Source organism: Macaca thibetana, chromosome 10 (genome assembly GCF_024542745.1).
Source record: "Macaca thibetana thibetana isolate TM-01 chromosome 10, ASM2454274v1, whole genome shotgun sequence".
Lineage (NCBI taxonomy): Eukaryota > Metazoa > Chordata > Mammalia > Primates > Cercopithecidae > Macaca > Macaca thibetana.
Window position 1 is genome coordinate 86,147,515 of NC_065587.1, and position 18,212 is coordinate 86,165,726.

Genomic DNA, 18,212 nt, shown 5'->3' on the forward strand with positions numbered 1-18,212 from the left:
GAAAGGAATGGAGGCCCGCAAAGTGAGTCTCGTGGACAACAGGCGCCCCGTCCTGCAGGTAATTCTCTGAGAGAGTGTGGAGAACTCCCCCTCACAATTGACCCCACTAAAGTGAGGAGGCTGTGGCGTTAATCTGCCACTTCCCATCGTTCATTGTTTGGGGGTGCCCCTGGGCCTGCCCAGTCTGCCCAGCTCGCTTGAACTGAGTGGAGCTCCTTGGGCAGGGGACGCCCCTAGGCAAAAAGCCAGGGAGCAGGCCAGAGGACCCGGCAGGTGCAGCAGCCTCTGCCTCGCCTGCTGAATGCAGCATGACACCTCAAAGAAGCGACTGGTCTTCTGTGAGGACATCTGGGGCATGGCAACAACCCTTTGAGCTTCCAGAAACCAAGAACAGCCACCAAAGATTTAGAGCAAGGGAGCCTCCTTTCTTTCTTTTCCCACTCCCTTAGCCCCAGCTTGGCTGCCCTGTGACCACGTATGCTGGTTCTAACTACAAGGGCTGTGAGGCAACAGTCCGGTGCCTGTGCCTTAGGGTACCCAGTGTCCTCTGGCTCCCTGAGGCGTCAACATGAATTCTTGAGGAAGCACTGGTGAATTACTCATGGATTACAAAAAAAAGCATAGTTTATCTTACAAATTTAAGGAAAACATTTTATTCAGCCTGGCTGGCAATTCCAAAAGTTGGCTGGTTTTTAATTATTTGCTAAAAATGAGTCAAACCCTCCAGAGAATTTCCATTCGGGAGTTTTCTGGGCTAAGGCGGTCTAAAGCGCCACCTGGTGGCCAACTCGGATCGTTGCTGGTCTCAAAGTCGAGGTGTACGTTCATTTACAGGTTAGGGGGGCGCCCCTGTGATGTCTGAGGTCCTTCCCCAGCACCCCTCCACGCTGTCTCCAGAAAAAGCCCAAAGTTAAAATGCTGTTGAGTCTTAATCCAGGAATTCAAAAAAGAAGAGGGGAGATGAGATTGTAAATTGAGTCCTCTGAACAGAAAAAAGCATCGAGCATCTCTGCATCTGCCTGAATTCCTCTTCTGTTCATAAATTTTTCTCATTTTTCCATCAAGGCTCCTGTCTTTTTCTTGTTGATTTTTAGGCATTCTTGGTGTGTCCCAGAGGTTAGCCCCTAACCCATTTTAATCCGTGCAAAGATCTTCTCCTTCATTTCTCTTCGCGTCTGTCTTCATTTCAAACTATGTGACATGTAGACCCACACATATGGGATGTCCCAAAAGTCATCCTGCAGTCTTCAAGCTTTAATAACCTCAGAAACATTATTCTAAAGCTTATTTACATTTCCATTTTCACTGACCTAATTGTATAAATTTTGAAGAAAAATATTACATGTTTTATTTTGAAAATGCCTTTATTCGAGTAATTCTCTTTTTAAAAAGGACTCCATTCTTTCCTTCTTTCTTTTTTCATTTTAATTTTTAAGGAAATGACAACTTCAATCAAAAAGATTGAGTCAAACATTAAAATTAAATGTGTTATTCAAAATCCACAAAACCAAGCACATGTACCACAAACATAATGACCTTCCAAATGATGGTTCTTGCAAATTTGTCAAATGTATATTTCTGAAACTGTTAAAGCTCGAGACTGTATCAAGGAGTCATAACACTGTCTCCTGCCTTCAGGCCTTTTGTGTGGTCAGTAGTCACTGTGGGCACCTTCCTGTTGCAGGGGATGGAAGCTGGCAGACAGGTTTCCTGCCCCAGGTAGCTCAGTCTAGGAGGAAACAAAGACAGGGAGCAAATAAGAAAATATAAGATAACAACTCATGCAAGAGGACAGAGAGTAACCAGGGCTCAGGAACAAGAAGAGCCTGAGGGTGGGGCTCCGCAATTCCTCACTGTTCTGGGTTTCTGCAGACTCTCAGAGCAACCCCAAGATGGGGCCAGGCCAGGTGGGTTTGGTCCTACTCACCTTCCTTTTTAAACCAAAGCATACAGATTTACACACTGGGCTTCGGGATGAGATCACCTTTGATTGAAGATTTTGAAAAGTATCTTAAAACCACACAGTTGACCACGGTGAAAATGCCCTGAAATTTCTCTACCAGCTATGAATTGCTTTTGTATATTATTATCATTATTATTCTTGGCCAATGAATCTCATAACACTGCAGATAAACTTATATTTTGTCTGAGCTTTTCAATAAACAAGTAAAAATCACTGTAAGCACAATGACTAATACGAGTTTTCAGAACCTAAAACCTGGGTGAGCATGAACTTCCTCCTTAGCCTCCAGAGCAAATATTCACAAGCACAAAAAGTGGCATTGATGGGCACCGAAGTTTGTGGGTAGATGTAGCATTTACTGGAGGCAGGGACAGGCACAACTTGTGCAACAGGAGCAGAGGCAGAGAGGATGTAGCTCGAATCCGCTGGGCATGCAGCCCCCAGGGCACCAAGGCTAGCCACAGTGCACACTGCATGGGTAGACGGGGAAGGCTGTAAATGAATGGAAGAGACCCACAGAGTCGTCTCTACTCATTAATGTGCTGTGCAGACCTGCCTGGGGTCAGATAGAAACACTTGATGTGTGCCTGTGTCTGTCTTTGCCCATCAAATACACACATCAGCATTGAAGACACTGACTCCTAGCTCCTTTGATTTCTCTCTCTCTCTCTCTCTCTCCCTCTCTCTCTCTCCCTCTCTCTCTCTCCCCCTCTCTCTCTCCCTCCCTTTCTCCCTCCCTCCCTCTCTTCCTCTCCTCCTCCCCCTTCCTCCCTCTCTCCCTCTCCTCTCTCTCCCTCCCTTCCTCCCTTCCTCCCCTCCTCCCCTCCTCCTCCTCCCCCTTCTTACTTCTCTCTCTCTTTCCTCGCCCTCTACCTTCTCTCTCTCCTGCACTCTCCCTTTCCTCTCTCTTTCTCTGTCCTCTCCTTCTCTCTCTCTCTCACTCTCTCCTTCTCCTCTTCCTTTCTCTCTACCTGTTCTCCCTCTGCCTCTCTCTCTCCCATTCTCTCTGTCTCTCTCCCTCTGCCTACCCTCTCTCTCTCTCCCAGTCTCTCTGCCTCTCTCCCTCCTTCTCTCATTCTCTCCCTCTCTCTCACTTGGTCTACTCTCTGTCTTCACCCCACATTCCCCTGTAGCTCCTAGAGCATCCAGGGGCAGAGGAGAGGCCTTCCCTAAAACCCTAGGGCCACTCTGAGCTGCTGTCTTGGCTGCTAATGGTGCAGTTGCTTGCAAAATTAATACTGTATCTCATTCAATTAATGCATGCCTCATTCCTCTTGAGCTTAACAAGATTAAAAGAACGTCGGGCGCCTGGTCCCTGAATATGAATGAGAGACTTGCTCTCAGCCTGTGGCCACCCTATAATGTTGAAACAGAAGATTAATACACATCCGCTCTGAGGTTCTTGTGCAGCACAGAGGGAGCCCATGAAGGTGATAAGAGCTGCAAAGAGGAAGAGGGTTCAAGGCACAGCTGGAAGTGCCATGCACCAGCCCTGGCAAAATCCAGGGCTGCCATTGGTTGGTTTGTGGGGCAGCGGAGGTCTGCTTTGGCCAGGGTTGAATTTCTCTCACCTTCCAGTTGCGGTGGGCCATTCGGTCCTGGTCATCTGGGCACTAGGCAAGTTCAAGAGCATCTGAGCAAGTGAATGCCAGCCTCTCTCTGTTTATTTCCCACCCACAGAGTGGGCGTGACTTTGCACAAGAAGAAGCTGCACTGACCAGTTTATTCTGTGGCTTAGTGGTCACCTGCATTAAATAAAGTTTTTAAATAAATAAAAATATAGATGGATCAAAAGCAAAATACAGAGTCTTAAATTTCCTATCTCCTTATAAAATGAACCATAAAATTTAACATCTGGAAAGTTCAAGCCAAAGACTAGGCTTATTCTAGATAAGCTTCACCCAGGAGAAAGAATGCTAACTCGTAACTGGATGTTTGTTGGCAAACATGGTGATTACGCTTATGGGTTAATAGTAGAAGATGGATGAGTAGAGCCTGTTATTCATTCTTCTGGACCTGTGATTTCTGTTGGGGAGGAAATCCACTAAATAAGGCAATAATGCCAGATATTTATCACCAAATATTTGTCAAGGTTAAAATAAATACCAAGCATCATGTTGATCCTCAAGGACACAGAAGTGAACAAAGTAGACACATGCCCTATACTCAAAGAGCGTGCCATCTGGTGGTGTATGAAACACTCAAATAAGCAGTTGTGATAGAAGGTTAAAGGTACACAAGAAGAGGGCTATGAGCACTGAAGAGGAAAGTGAGGTCCTGGAGTCTCCTGGGACCTGGGAAAGTAGTAGACCCTCAGGAAAGAAAGCAATTTCATGTCCATTTCAGGTGCCTGGCAAGAACCTGGGTGGCTTGTAATTCAATTGACCTGCTCGCCACGTTAGAGAGTGAGGCTTGTGAAATAGTGTTCTTGAGGCACAACATCCTTTGGCCACCGGGGACAAGGAAGGAGTTTTGGGGCCCAGGTTTTGACTGTGCATGGCCCAACACCTTCATTCCATAATTGCAGTGGGTGAAGACAGGTCCGCTTCACTAGCACTCTAAGCTCCTTGCCACAGAATCGTGAACCCACTGACCCATCCAGATGACAAAGCCTGGAGAAAGGCATATGACCCCGTCAGCGAAGTTTTGAGGGTAGTGATGGAGAGATATCACGCCCATCCCAGTGGCGGCTGCTGAGTTCCCCCTAGAGAGGGCTTTTGTGGATGACCACAGGGGGACTGGAAGCCTGGGAGCACCAGCTCTGCGGGTGCAGCACAGGCACCTTCACCCTATGCCCCTGTGTCTTAGGCTTGTGTGCCCCACACTACCCTGGACTGCAGGACTTTGCTTCTTCCCAACATCCTGCAAGAAATCACTCCCATGAGGCATCAGAGAGGAACACAAACTTTACAGCGATGCTGTAGGGAAGAAAGGAGAGGGGGCCGTCTGACACAGAATTACTAATACAGTTTAGAACGGCCATCTCAGCCTTTCTGTCCTCTCCAAAGTCCCTCCCAGCTACAGTGCAAATGGGAGTTCCTCTTTCCTTATCCCACCCGCTCCTGCACTGCCCCTGCCCCATTCTCTGTCCCCTGCCCTCTGCCCTCTGCCCTCTGCCTGCTGGAATTTCTTCTCAAATATCAAATATCTATTGCCTCCTCTATCTATCATATGTAGTAGCTTTATTTCTCCCCTAAAACTTGGCTGCAGCCAACACCCAGTTCTCTGAGGTCGAGCTTCTACTTAGAAACGAGCTTATCAAAGAATCGCTTCAGCAAAGGTGATCTCTCCCATTAGGAATTCTAGTAAGGTTTGTTAGAGGAATAAACTTGTCTTTAAATCGTTACATCAGCAAAGACATGGGTGGGACGCAGAAGGGAGCCAGTAGGACCATCTGCGCCTCCTTCATGATCCTTGGACTGCACAGTGTCCCCAGAGCACCTGAGATCTCCAACCCAGGCACCCAGGACCCAAGCCCTCCTCCACCTCGTTGTCTCCTGTGAACTGGGGAACCCAAACCTGGTGTCCTCTGCTCAACGTGTCCACAGGCATCCGGATGCTGGACCAGCCGTTCATGACAGACATCATCGAGGCCTCCTCCATCAGCCACATGCCGCAGCTGATCGACATCTACAGCGCCAGCTGGGGCCCCACAGACAACGGCAAGACAGTGGATGGGCCCCGGGAGCTCACGCTGCAGGCCATGGCCGATGGCGTGAACAAGGTAAGAGGGCCAGCCCCCTACGCCCCGGCCACTCTCAAGGTGGGACACAGTGGGTGGAGGGGTGGAGGCAACTGGGTAAACCATTGTCACCCTGTGTGTGAGTCCAGGTCCTGCAGGAGTCAGACAGTACAGGGGCTTAGCCATGCAGGAGGCTGACTACGGGAAGGCCTGTGAAGGATAAGGAGAGAAGACAGAAGAGCCTCAGACGTGATGCCTGCCTGGCTCCTGCGAACGACAGTGGGAGGGAAGGGGCTTGGGGAGGGAGGGTCTCAGACAGCAGTCCCCATGCCAAAGCTGCCCATCACAGGCAGAAAGGGGCCTGCACTGGCACCCACACCACCCGCTCAGTCGTTGGCTGGCAGTAACACACAGGACATGGGGTCTCGGCAGGACGGGGTGGTACATCCAGGGGGCAGCAGCCAGGACTGTGACCATGACACTCATGGGGCAGGAGGTCTGAGCACACATTCTCACAGCCGCTCCTCTGAGATTAGCTCAGGCTTGGACAGAGCCAAGGAGAAGGAAGCCAGGCAGAGCCTCCAAAGGGATGAGATGGAGGTCAATGCTGCAAAGGGAGGGGAAGGGGGTCCCTTCTCTGAGATGCTGGGGCTAGAGCCACCCCAAAGGAGACACGAACCCAGGTTCAGGGACCAGAGGGTTTCTGGGCTCCAGTCTCTCAGGAAGTGACTTAACCTCGCCTGTCAAATGGTGATAATGAGGGGTCACAGAGTCACTGTGATGTGTAAATGAGAAAGATGCAAGCGCTCGTCACTAAGAAGTGCTTGCAAAGGGTCAGCATTTGTCCCAGTCTCGACTGTCACTTAAGCAACACCCCAAAACTTCATAGCACAGAACACAACTCCTTTACTACGCTTGGGATGCTGTGGGTCAGGAATTTGGGCCGGGCACAATGGGGATAGCTCATCTCTCCTCCACGATCCCTGGGGCCTCAGCTGATAGATTTGTTACTTGAGCATCCATTACCAAACTGCTGTGTCTTCACAAGCTGTTCCGATGCACGCATCTACTTGCCACGCGTGGCACAGCTCCCACCCCTCGGCATACACAGTCTTCTCAGGCCTGTCCTCGCTGCCAGGCCAGCAGTGGCCGCCTCCCTGTGCTCCCAGAGGACTCTCTGTAATCAGCCTGGACGTGGGACTCACACCGCAAGGTCACTGCCGTGTGTGGAGTAAGTGGTCTGGTGCTAAGTGAGGGAAAGGACAGTGCATGAGATTTTTTGTGTGGCTTTTGGAACTCCATTTTAGGAATGTTTTTAAATTTGCTTCTTAGATTTTGGTGAATTTCAAATAGATGAAATGGCTATAGAAACCAGCACTATTATAAATAAATTACAGAATGCATCCGTTCCACATACACATTTAAATTATGTATAGTCTGTTTATGGAAAATGCACAAACTCATCACTTATACATTGATAACACTAAAATAAGTGAATGTACAGAACACTATATGTTTAATGCAGGCATAAAAAAGAGAATATTGAAGAAAATAAGAGTGAGCAATTGAAGGCTGCTTTTCCATACATTTCCTGAGGTCAGAAAACATGTGTTTTCCTGCTCAGACCATCCTCGGGAACTAGCCCGGGGCTTAAGAACATAGTGGATGAGCTGTTCAGGGGGCAGATATGGAATTAATGCAGACACGAAATGTCACGGTTGAGGGGCTGAAAGTCACATCGAAATCTATGACTACAGTGGATGCCATTGGTGCCCACCAAGATCCCCTTCACCAGGCAGACCTGGGGGCAGCCCCAGCTGCTGTGAGTGTCGGCTGCTAATGGCTCACAGCGGCCCCTCTCACCAAGCATTGCCCCGACAGGTGGAATCTTTCTCCTAGAAAGTTATGCCCCCCCACACCCAGGGCACAACCCACAGCAGATGGCTAAGGCAGGAGCCTGCTTGCCTCCAACAGGGAGGAATCTTCAATGTAATTTATGCTCCAGAGCCCCCTGTGGGCCAGGCCAAAGGTAGGCTTTACCCAAGACTGCATAGCTTTGGAGTTCCTTCCCCTCTGTATTTTACTTCACTCCCTTGCTCACAGATTCCTCCTGAGAGCCCTCCTTCAATGAGTCTGGGCAGCTGAATCTCTGTCTCAGGCTCTGCTTCTAGGGAACACTTCCCACAAACATCGCCTCAAAATTTACCCCATTAGGTTTCCCTTTTTCCTTTGGCTGCCAGGAAGCTTATAACTAAGTGTATGCCTATTATGATTTTTTTTTTTTTTTTTTTTTTTTGAGACGGAGTCTGGCTCTGTCGCCCAGGCTGGAGTGCAGTGGCCGGATCTCAGCTCACTGCAAGCTCCGCCTCCCGGGTTTATGCCATTCTCCTGCCTCAGCCTCCCGAGTAGCTGGGACTACAGGCGCCCACCACCTCGCCCAGCTAGTTTTTTGTTTTTTTTTTTTTTTAGGAGAGACGGGGTTTCACCGTGTTAGCCAGGATGGTCTCGATCTCCTGACCTCGTAATCCGCCCATCTCGGCCTCCCAAAGTGCTGGGATTACAGGCTTGAGCCACTGCGCCCGGCCACGATTGGTTTTTTAGACTAGTTTTCTTTCTTCTACCTTCTTCTTCTTCTTCTTTTTTTTTTTTTTTTTTTTAAATAGGGTCTCACTGCATCACCCAGGCTGGAGTGCAGTCGCACAATCTCAGCTCACTGCAGCCTCTACCTTCTGGGCTCAAGTGATTCTCCTGCCTCAGCTTCTAGAGTGGCTGGGACTACAGGTGCATGATACCATGCCCAGCTAAATTTTTATAGACATGTTTCACCATGTTGTCCAGGCTGGTTTGAAACTCCGGGACTCAAGAGATCCTCCCACCTCGGCCTCCCAAGGTGGGATTACAAGCGTACACCACCGCACCCGGCCTCTTCCACACCATTTTTCTCTACCTCTTCACCATTCACAGCCTCCAAAATCATCCCTTAGCTTCTGTCCTTGTGTCTGTGTTTGTATTCCTAGTGAGTCTAAGCCTCTGAATGCTAGGCAATGTAAAATTTGAATTGATGAAATGAGCTCAGTCTGATTAGATTATATTTAGCCATGAGAAATCTAACTTTGGATCCTTACTAAATTGTTGCTTGCTTACACACACTCCTAGTCTTACCAGACTAAAGCATCTCACTGGACAAAAATTGGCAAGTTCACATGTAACTTCCCCAGAGTCTCAGCCCTAAACAATAGTAAACAATATTTCAGACCAAGTGGAACCCTTCAGCGCAGTGGGTGGCCAACTTTGGCACACAGGCTGGATCTAACCCCCAGACTGGCTTTGCAAAGACAATTTCCTTGGGACACAGCCAGGCCCTTCCAACCACAGCTGTCACAGGCCCCATGGGAAGGAAGCACATAGGGTACCAAATGAAGGCACTCTTCTCTCAGAATCAGGCTTTTCTGGCTGCGGGTCAACGTCTCTGTCTTCACTAGAGAGCCAACACTGCACAGCAGCAGGTCCGTCCTGTTGCAGGGATATTTCAGCAGGTGGAGAACTCCTCTTGACAGTGGAGAGACCTAAGTTTTAACCTCAGTCCTGCCCCCCCCGCCCCACCCCATTGGCTGGGGAACTTCAGACTAGTCAGTGTCTCCATTCCTCACTTTCTGCAAAATGGTCTGAGTCAGTGCTTCTCAAAGTGTGGCCACGGCCCACCTGGGAGAGTGAAAAACGCAAAACCTCAGCGCCTCCTCCCCTCCCACGGATGCCGCATTTTAACAAGATCCCATTAAAGTTTGCGAGGTGTTGCTCTACTATCTTGAGGATCCAAATCATCTAACCCTGAGATCCTAAGACCCCAGCATATGGTTTCTTAGAACCCACAATGAATAGAGAAGGGCAGCAGAGGTGACTCGTTTCCAGAAAGGAACAACCCTGTATTTCCTCATCAGTACGATGGGTTGGACGGGTGGGCTGTGTGGTGACTGAGCCACAAGCCATTTGTCTCTGCGTTGAAGGAACAGAGGCCTAGGTAGCCCAACTAAATTGGTTTCTTGTAAGAATGCACCAGGAGGGGCTGGGCGCTGGGTTCATGCCTGTAATCTCAACACTTTGGGGGGCCGAGGCAGGTGGATCACCTGAGGTCAGGAGTTCAAGACCAGCCTGACCAACATGGTGAAAACCCGTCTCTACTAAAGATACAAAAAATTAGCCAGGTGTGGTGGTAGGCACCTGTAATCTCAGCTACTTAAGAGGCTGAGGCAGGAGAATCGCTTGAACTCAGGAGGCAGAGGTTGCAGTGAGCTGAGATTGTGCCATTGCACTCCAGTCTGGGCATCAAGAGTGAAACTCTATCTCAAAAAAAAAAAAAAAAGAATGTGCTAGGAGGGATCAGGGCAATGAGATCGATTCACGTAAGACCTCATAGTGCCTGGGACCAGACAGACATCCTGATCCAAGGTGGCTGTAGGATGCCAGACCCAAGAATATGTGGAGAGCCACAGGAGGGCTCTGCGGTCACGGGGCTAGTCCACACTCACCCCATCTGCTTCTCCCCAGCTTCACGGCTCCCGCTCTCCAACCCACCCTTCCTCTTCCTGGAGGCTTATGCTTAGAGGTGTTTCCAATTGGACACCACCCCATTGGCGCCCTTGCTTGTTACAACCTGTCAGTCTCTGCTCCAGCTGCCACTTGCCCTCGATGCTTTCAGGGAAACTTTGGTTCAAAATTAGGGGAAACACCCCAAGATGAGGCTCCAAAGCCAAGAAATGTGGTTCTGTTGGGAAGGTTCAGAACTTGCAGGGTCAGATGCCAATCAGAAGGTTTCTAACAAAATCCCTTTCTTTCTTCTCTGAGGACATCAAAGGGTAGTTGTCTATATTCACAGTCTTCTTAGGCATCTGATGGAGCAGTTTCTTCTGAGCTGCCGAATGATTTCAAAGGTCTGAACAGAAATATAAGACTGTATGCACCTGTATTAATCCGTTTTCACACTGTTGGTAAAGACATACCTAAGACTGGGCAATTTACAAAAGAAAGAGGTTTATTGGACTTATGGTTTCACATAGCTGGGGAGACCTCACAATCATGGTGGAAGGTGAAAGGCATGTCTTCCATGGTGGCAGACAAGAGAAGGCAGCTTATGTAGGGAAACTCCCCTTTTTAAAACCATCATATCTCATAAGACTTATTCACTATCAAGAGAACAGCATGGGGAAGACCCACCCCCATGATTCAGTTACCTCCCACTGGGTCCTTCCCACAACATGTGGAAATTCAAGATGAGATTTGGGTGGGGACACAGCCAAACCGTATCAGCACCTCTTCTGTTGTGGGCTCAATTCTGTCCCCAAATATTCATAAGTTGGGGTCCTAATCCCCAATATCTCATAATGTGACCTCATTTGGAAATAGGGTCATTGCAGATCTAATTAATTAAGAAGAGGTCTTATTGGAGTAGGGTGGGCCCCTAATCCAATATGATTGGTGCCCTTATTTAAAAGACAAAAAAAAAAATAGAACAGGATCATCTGGGCACAGATATGCACACAGGGAGAACAGCATGTGAAGATGAAGGCAGAGGGGGCTGGGGATGCATCTACAAGCCCAGGAAAGCTAGAGATGGCCAACAGCCCACCGGGAGCTGGGAGAGGAATGGGATAGATTCCATCTCCAGAACTTCTAGGAATGGAATAGAATCTATTATGTCTGCAGAACTTCTAGAGATGGATTCTATTCCTAGAAGTTCTGGAGACGGAAATGTCAGCAGAGGTGGCTGACACTTCTATCTCCAGGACTTCTAGGCAAGAAATTTCTGTTGTTTAAGCCACCCAATTGGTGTTCCTTTGGTTGTTACTTTGGTCCTTTGGTTGTGGTCCTTTGGTAGCAGCCCTGGCAAACTAATCCACCTTCCAATCTTAGAATGGATGGTCAAAAAAGAGGTTTGGCAGTGTGGGAATGACCTGGTCACTGTTCAAGGTCACTTGACGTCACCTGGCCCTCTCCTTTACAGCCAAGAGGGTCAATAGTTTATCCAATTACAATTTTTTCCTTCTAGTTCAGGACCTTGAGAAGTCTCCCTCCCTCCCTTTTCTGACATAGCTTCCTCGAAGGAATGAGCACGCCAGAATGCTCATGATGCAGTCCTAGGAGAGAAACATGTTTCCAAGCTAGGGACAGTGCCGTACTGAAAAGCTCCCAATAACATCAAATTGGGAGCTTGAAATTAGACATGGAAATTGACAAACACTAAAAATAAAATCCTTTTATGCCCCCTTCAGAGAGCTGGTTGTTAAACATTTAACAGTACACCCCTCGTTAGAGGACTCTTCTGACTTTCCTTAAATTATAGCACTTACATACCTATGTGTTCTCCCTGCAAGTAACAGCCACCCTTGCCTTCATGAGTCTGGAAGTTCCCTTTGGGAAGTGGAAAAACAGGAAGAAAAACACCTGAAACCCCAAGGTTTTATGTTTCCTCAAAATAACAAGATTCTCAACCAGAGTCCTAAGTTACCCCAAGACTGTGGAAGACTTTTCTAAGTCAAGGAAAGATCTCACAACTTAAGGAATTCATCACTTTTACATTAAATACAAGGATCCCAGAAACACAACTATGAAATGGAAAACAGAGTCCACGAAATGAACATCACGGTGACAGCAGCTCAATGTCCATTGCTACACTATTTAGGAAATAGTGAAGATGCTTTATTACAAGGTTATGCCAGTCTGCTGTTGAAATTCAACTCATCTGAAACAGCAACATGAGCCCGGCATTTGAGTGACACAATGTGGTTTACAGAGAATGTCTGACAACAGGATTGGGTGGCACGAAAGTGACGTCCCTACCCTGTTTCAATGCCTGGTCTCCTTAAGAAGCATTTAGGATGAAATTTTTGATGCACAGACAGCCTGTTTCCTTATTGCATTATTCATCTTGTGACTGCAGAGAAATGGTTACACATCCAAGCCCCAGACCAGGTGACAGCAGGTGCCCAAGGGAACGCTTGGCAGATTCCCCCTTTCCTCAGCAGACATGGATTTTCACTGAGAGGCACTTTTTTTGACACCTGAGGCCAAAAGAGAGTCAGGCAGGTAGGAGATGTGTGCCCTCTGTCCAGACTGACAGTACAGATGGTGGCAGTGCTCCACATCCCTGGGTGCCCCTGTCATTTTCCACGGACTTCTGCACTGCTCCACTGCCTCTCGAAGCAGGGTATTTCTCTCTCCTCCATCTGTAGTCTCCCTGGCTGCAGGTGAAAAGGCCCTTTCAAGTATGATTGCCCTGCAAAGCATGCCGACCCCGCTGAAGCTTAAGAGAAAAATTGTTATGACTGATCTTCAGATGACAGCATGTATATTTTTTAGAAAGTAGACTGAGTATGATGAAAACTACATGATTTCTCATTTGACTTTTCCCCAAGCAATGGGAATAAATTTCCCCAAGCAATGGGAATAAATCTTTCCTTGTTTCAAGGTGACATTTTTTGGACAACACTGTAGCATTTTGGAAGTGCGGGTGCATTGTGCATTAGCGAAGGTTTTCTCCCAGTAACTTCCACTGCCTGCTCTACTCTAAGGGAAAATCCATCTCTGAAAGGCAGTCTTCACATAAACAAAGGAGTCAGAGAACTACCTGTTACACAAGGCACTTCTTATGTTTGTCTTTCAATTTTATCATCCTGTACGTATGTTTTGTTTGACCAACATAGTAATTATTTAAAGGAAGAGAATAAAGAGGAGATGGATAAGAGACTTTTATCGGGGCACACACTGTTTGCCATAGATCCCACTATTCCCAGTTATCTGATACCTGCTTCACACAAACATCACCTACCTGGCTCCTTAGGGATTTGAAGTTTGCACCTCCTACATTTGCTTAATTAATACTTGAGAGAAGCAGTGAGGAGTGGGCAAGAAGGAAATCCTTTTTTTCTTTTGCTTATTTTAATCTTTAGCTTCGTAGTCTATGTGTTGGGTTTACAGTTACGGCATTTTTCACATTGTATATGGGAAGAGGGTGACAGAGGTGCCTGAATTATGAGAGGATTCAATGATCGACTTCTGTCTTAGTTTTAGATCTCCTAGAAGCAGATCCTGAGGCAAGATTTGGGATTAAGTAGTTTATTGGGGAGGTAAAGAGAATACCAGTGATGAATGGGAGGTGTGGCAGGAAAGAGACAGGACCAGTTAAGGGTATGTTATCCTGCCAGTCGTCACTGTCAGCAACTGGAGCTTAATGCCACTGGGAAACTTCAGAAGACCACACCAAACCTTGAGAGCACACCCCAAAGGTATCCCACCCTGTGGGAAAGGAGCTGGAATAAAACCCATTGATGAGGTTTGTTCTCAAAAGGTTGTAAATGCCCCAGTGCTTTCAGCCTGAGGACAGATGCGCAAAGTAGCCTTCAGCCTCTTGGAAGCCCTTAGACAAAAAGATGCATATGTTGACATTGAGAAACTCCCAGGCACAGGCAACTCTAAAGTCCAAGGGATACGGGCTCACACACAACTCCCAAAGTGCAGCTTAAGCAAAACCTAACCTGAGACAGAGTCATCACTCTCTGGATAGATAAAGCACTAGCAAGGTGATGTGTTTACTGTTCAGGAAAAGGATGTAGCCCTTGCAAAGAGGGAGTTACAAAAACCGGGCATTATAGGACACAGCATCTTATTTTGCTCTGACAACCAGAAGGGGAATTCGAGTGACACTAGAAGGTCTTGAAAGTGACAACTGATTCATGAACTTCTTTCCACAACTTGAGGAAATACAGCCACCCAGAGCAACCCTGGCACACCTTTTGCTGGCTCTGATGACTACATCCCAACTTCTTCTTAGTTACTCTTTGGAGTTGCTACTGGAGGGGATATTCTAGGAATATTTAAAAACAAGGTACAGATGAGACAGCCCATTGATTGTTTACTCCCTAAGGGGCTGCAAAGGGCAAAGTACAGATCGCAGGTCTTCTTCCAGCTGGAATGTATGGACGGGGACCCCTTACAAGAAAACCACCATCCAGGAAAGCAGGGAACAGAGAGAGTTGCCTGGGGAGATAGTGATTAATCAGGCATGGGTGAGGGGAGGCCACAGTGCCGCCTGCTGAAATTTAATCAGAGCCGTGGGTCATACACCGTTGCAGGGAGTGCCAGGGCCTCTGGCAGACGATGAATGCCTCCTGCCAAGGAGCTCTCACAAATACTCCGCGAGCCCAGATTTATGCTCTGCAGCCAGATGAAGGTCGCAACTGAGCAGAACCGCTGCAGCGTGGAATCTGCAGCTCAGCCTTGGAAACAGCTGGTGCCGTTACCGTCCCTCCTTTCATTTCTGGGATAAAGAGAACTACGAGAAAAGTCTGGTGGGTTTCGGGTAGTCCTTGTGACCAGCCGTCTCGTTTTGCCAGGGACTTCCCTGTTTTTCACATTGAAAAGTCCCACATCTCAGGAAACCCCTCAATCCTGGGCAAGCCAAGACAGTTGGTCACCCCCCCTTTGGTGCTACCTGTTGGACCACCTGGGCCCAGTGAGAAATTCACCCGGGGTTAGAAGTTGACGTGAAAGTAAACTCAGCAGCACCTCTGAAATCAGAAAGATTCATCACTACAATGGCTGGATCCTTTGAGCAGTGAAACAGAGTAACACAGGATTCTGACCTCCAAGGTGGTTACAGGAAAACCAGACAACAATTAAAGATGACCACAGGTGCCATCAAACACTGAATCGAGGTGAGGATTTAAATCAGAGGCCAGGGCGACTGCACGGTCCTTAGCTTGGCTCTTCCAGAGAACCTGATACTCTACTCCCACTGAACTACCACAGAACCCACAGGGTCCTCTGCAGAGTCTGGAACTGACGAGTAAAAGTTCCAAACTAGAAAGGATACTGTCTACCATCACTCCCACTCACAACCAATTGATTAAAATGGTTTATAAGACCTCACCCAACCACAAAGAGGCATGGTCATGGGCTCAGACCATGGACACTTTGCAATATTTAGCAAGCAGCAGCAATGACTACCACAATGTGCCTAACCAAACTGTACCTAACCAAAACAGTTAGGTAGCTCCAGAGGTAACCAGTTGACCTAGTGAGGACAAACATGCCAATGTCAAAGATGTTTGTGAATAGTTTGAAAAAAATTTGCCAAAGATGTTCATGAATAGTTTGAATAAAATTTTTCATGAACTACGAGTGCAGAAAGGCAATATTCATAAATCAATACGTTGTTTCATGTGCAATTTAAAATGTGTTTATTTTAAAATTCATATTTTAATAACAGATTAAAGTAATATAATGGAAAAATGTCTGCAAGTCTAAATCCAACACATAAAAGGAAAAGGAAAAACTGAGTAAATATATATGCATGTAGATAATAAAAATCTAGCTCAGTTTCTTAATACAGGAAGAGCTCTTACAAACCAGTAAAAAGAATACTATGAGGCCAGGCGAGGTGTCTCATGCCTGTAATCCCAGCACTTTGGGAGGCCAAGGTGGGCAGATCACTTGACGTCAGGAGTTCAGGACCAGCCTGGCCAACATGGTGAAACTCCATCATCTCTACTAAAAATAAAAATAAAAATAAAAATAAAAATTGGCTGGGCACAGTGCTACATGCCTGCAATCCCAGCTACTCGGGAGGCTGAGGCAGGAGAATATCTTGAAGCCGGGAGGCAAAGGCTACAATGAGTCGAGATCACACCATTGCACTCCAGCCTGGGAGAGAGCTACACTCTGTCTCAAAAAAAAAAAAAAAAAAAAAAAATTCTATGAAAGAAAAACAATAGGCAAAGGATATTATCTTTTGGGACTTGGGGCCTTGCTAAATAATAAGCAAGAATACAAATGAGCAGGAAAAACACAAAAAGATAAATTCAACTTTCGTGAAAAAAATATATAACTCAAAACAATGAGGTACTATTTTTACCCACCAAACTGGCAAAACTATTTTTAAGAAATGACAATTCTAAATTATGGCCCATATGAGCTGAATGTAGAGTTCTCATGCACTGCAGGTAAACATATAAACTGTTAACAAACTTTATCAAGAGCAATAATACGGCAGATGAACCAAGAATCATCATTCATTTTTTTCTCCCAAAATTTCCTCTTTTAGAAACACTGCCTAAGAAAATAAACATACAAAGACATATATAAGATTATGTTCATTTTAAACATAAAGTACTTTTTTAAAAACTAGAGACAACCTTCTATGTACATTCAAGAAGAGGTGTAAATAAATTGCAGAATGGCTATTTCATAAAACTAACAAAAAATTATGGTGTAGAAGAGTATTTAATCACATAAAAATGTTAATTATATAAATTGTGAGAAATGCATTTTAAGCAGGCCAAGAAAGTCCTTCTATTTTTATTATCCCAGTTTCACTTTCAAGCCCGTTCTTATACTTTGCATTTATATGTAAAATTGACAGGAATCCACAAAATATCACCAATGATTATCTATTCATGTAAGATTATAAAGGATTTTTATTTCCTTCATCTTCTATATTCCAATTATTCTACAATAAATATTATTTTCATAGTAAAAAATACAATAACTTTTTCCAAGGTATGTTAATGTTGTATTAAGAAATCAAGGTGGGCCGGGCGCGGTGGCTCAAGCCTGTAATCCCAGCACTTTGGGAGGCCGAGACGGGTGGATCACGAGGTCAGGAGATCAAGACCATCCTGGCTAACACGGTGAAACCCCGTCTCTACTAAAAAATACAAAAAACTAGCCGGGCGAGGTGGCGGGCGCCTGTAGTCCCAGCTACTCGGGAGGCTGAGGCAGGAGAATGGCGTGAACCCGGGAGGCGGAGCTTGCAGTGAGCCGAGATCGGGCCACTGCACTCCAGCCTGGGTGACAGAGCAAGACTCCATCTCAAAAAAAAAAAAAAAAAAAAAAAAAAAAAAAAAAAAAGAAATCAAGGTGACTGGAAAATAACAATTACTATAGTTGTTTACAAAAAGATAAGCTCTCCCAGGCTTGCCTCACCAGGGGTCTGCACCCTAAACCCATACCAACCCTGGACCAGGGCCTATTCTGGTCATTAACCCGGGTCCCTACCCATTGGTTAGGGTGGAAGGACTGACTCACTTTAGCCACAAGTTTCTCAAAGTGGGATTTCCACCTCCTCGAACATAGGCGATGCACTGGGGACACAGCAAGCCACTGCACCAGTCTCTAGCTGGAATGTCACCTTAGCTGACGGTAAGCAATTTGTAACATTATTTTTATATTATCAGCAAAATAAAAAATTTGCTTGAACGTTTCAGAAGTTTCGGGCTTGTGAGAGGCTACTTAAGGCCATGCCCAGCAAGTTCCAACTCACTGCCCTTTACCATTGGGTCAGCAGGATTTCTCAGCCTGAGCATGTGGACATTCTGGGCAAAATACTGTTTTGTCGGTGGTGAGGAGGTTGTCCTTTGTGTATAAGTTTAGTAGTCTCCCTGGCCTTTATCCATTAGATGTTAGTAAAACACACATGGTTGTGACCACCAAAATTGTCTCCATCACTCCACTCTGAAGCAAAAGTCCACGCTGCTTGAGAACCAGGGTGGTTAAGTACACTCCATAGTGCCTAGG

General features: G+C 46.6%; 2 protein-coding genes across 12 annotated transcripts in view; both read left to right on the forward strand.

Moving 5' to 3' along the window:
• The window catches only part of DSTN (destrin, actin depolymerizing factor), a 1,228,633-nt gene that overhangs the window by 1,052,866 nt on the left and 157,555 nt on the right, over positions 1-18,212 (forward strand). The gene's annotated exons all lie outside the window — the stretch shown is intronic.
• PCSK2 (proprotein convertase subtilisin/kexin type 2) overlaps positions 1-18,212 on the forward strand; it is a 254,163-nt gene that overhangs the window by 202,090 nt on the left and 33,861 nt on the right. For both annotated transcript variants that reach the window (XM_050745361.1, XM_050745362.1), the window contains one exon: positions 5,512-5,687. In XM_050745361.1, coding sequence (XP_050601318.1) covers positions 5,512-5,687 — 176 coding nt within the window. The remainder of the gene's footprint in view (positions 1-5,511; positions 5,688-18,212) is intronic.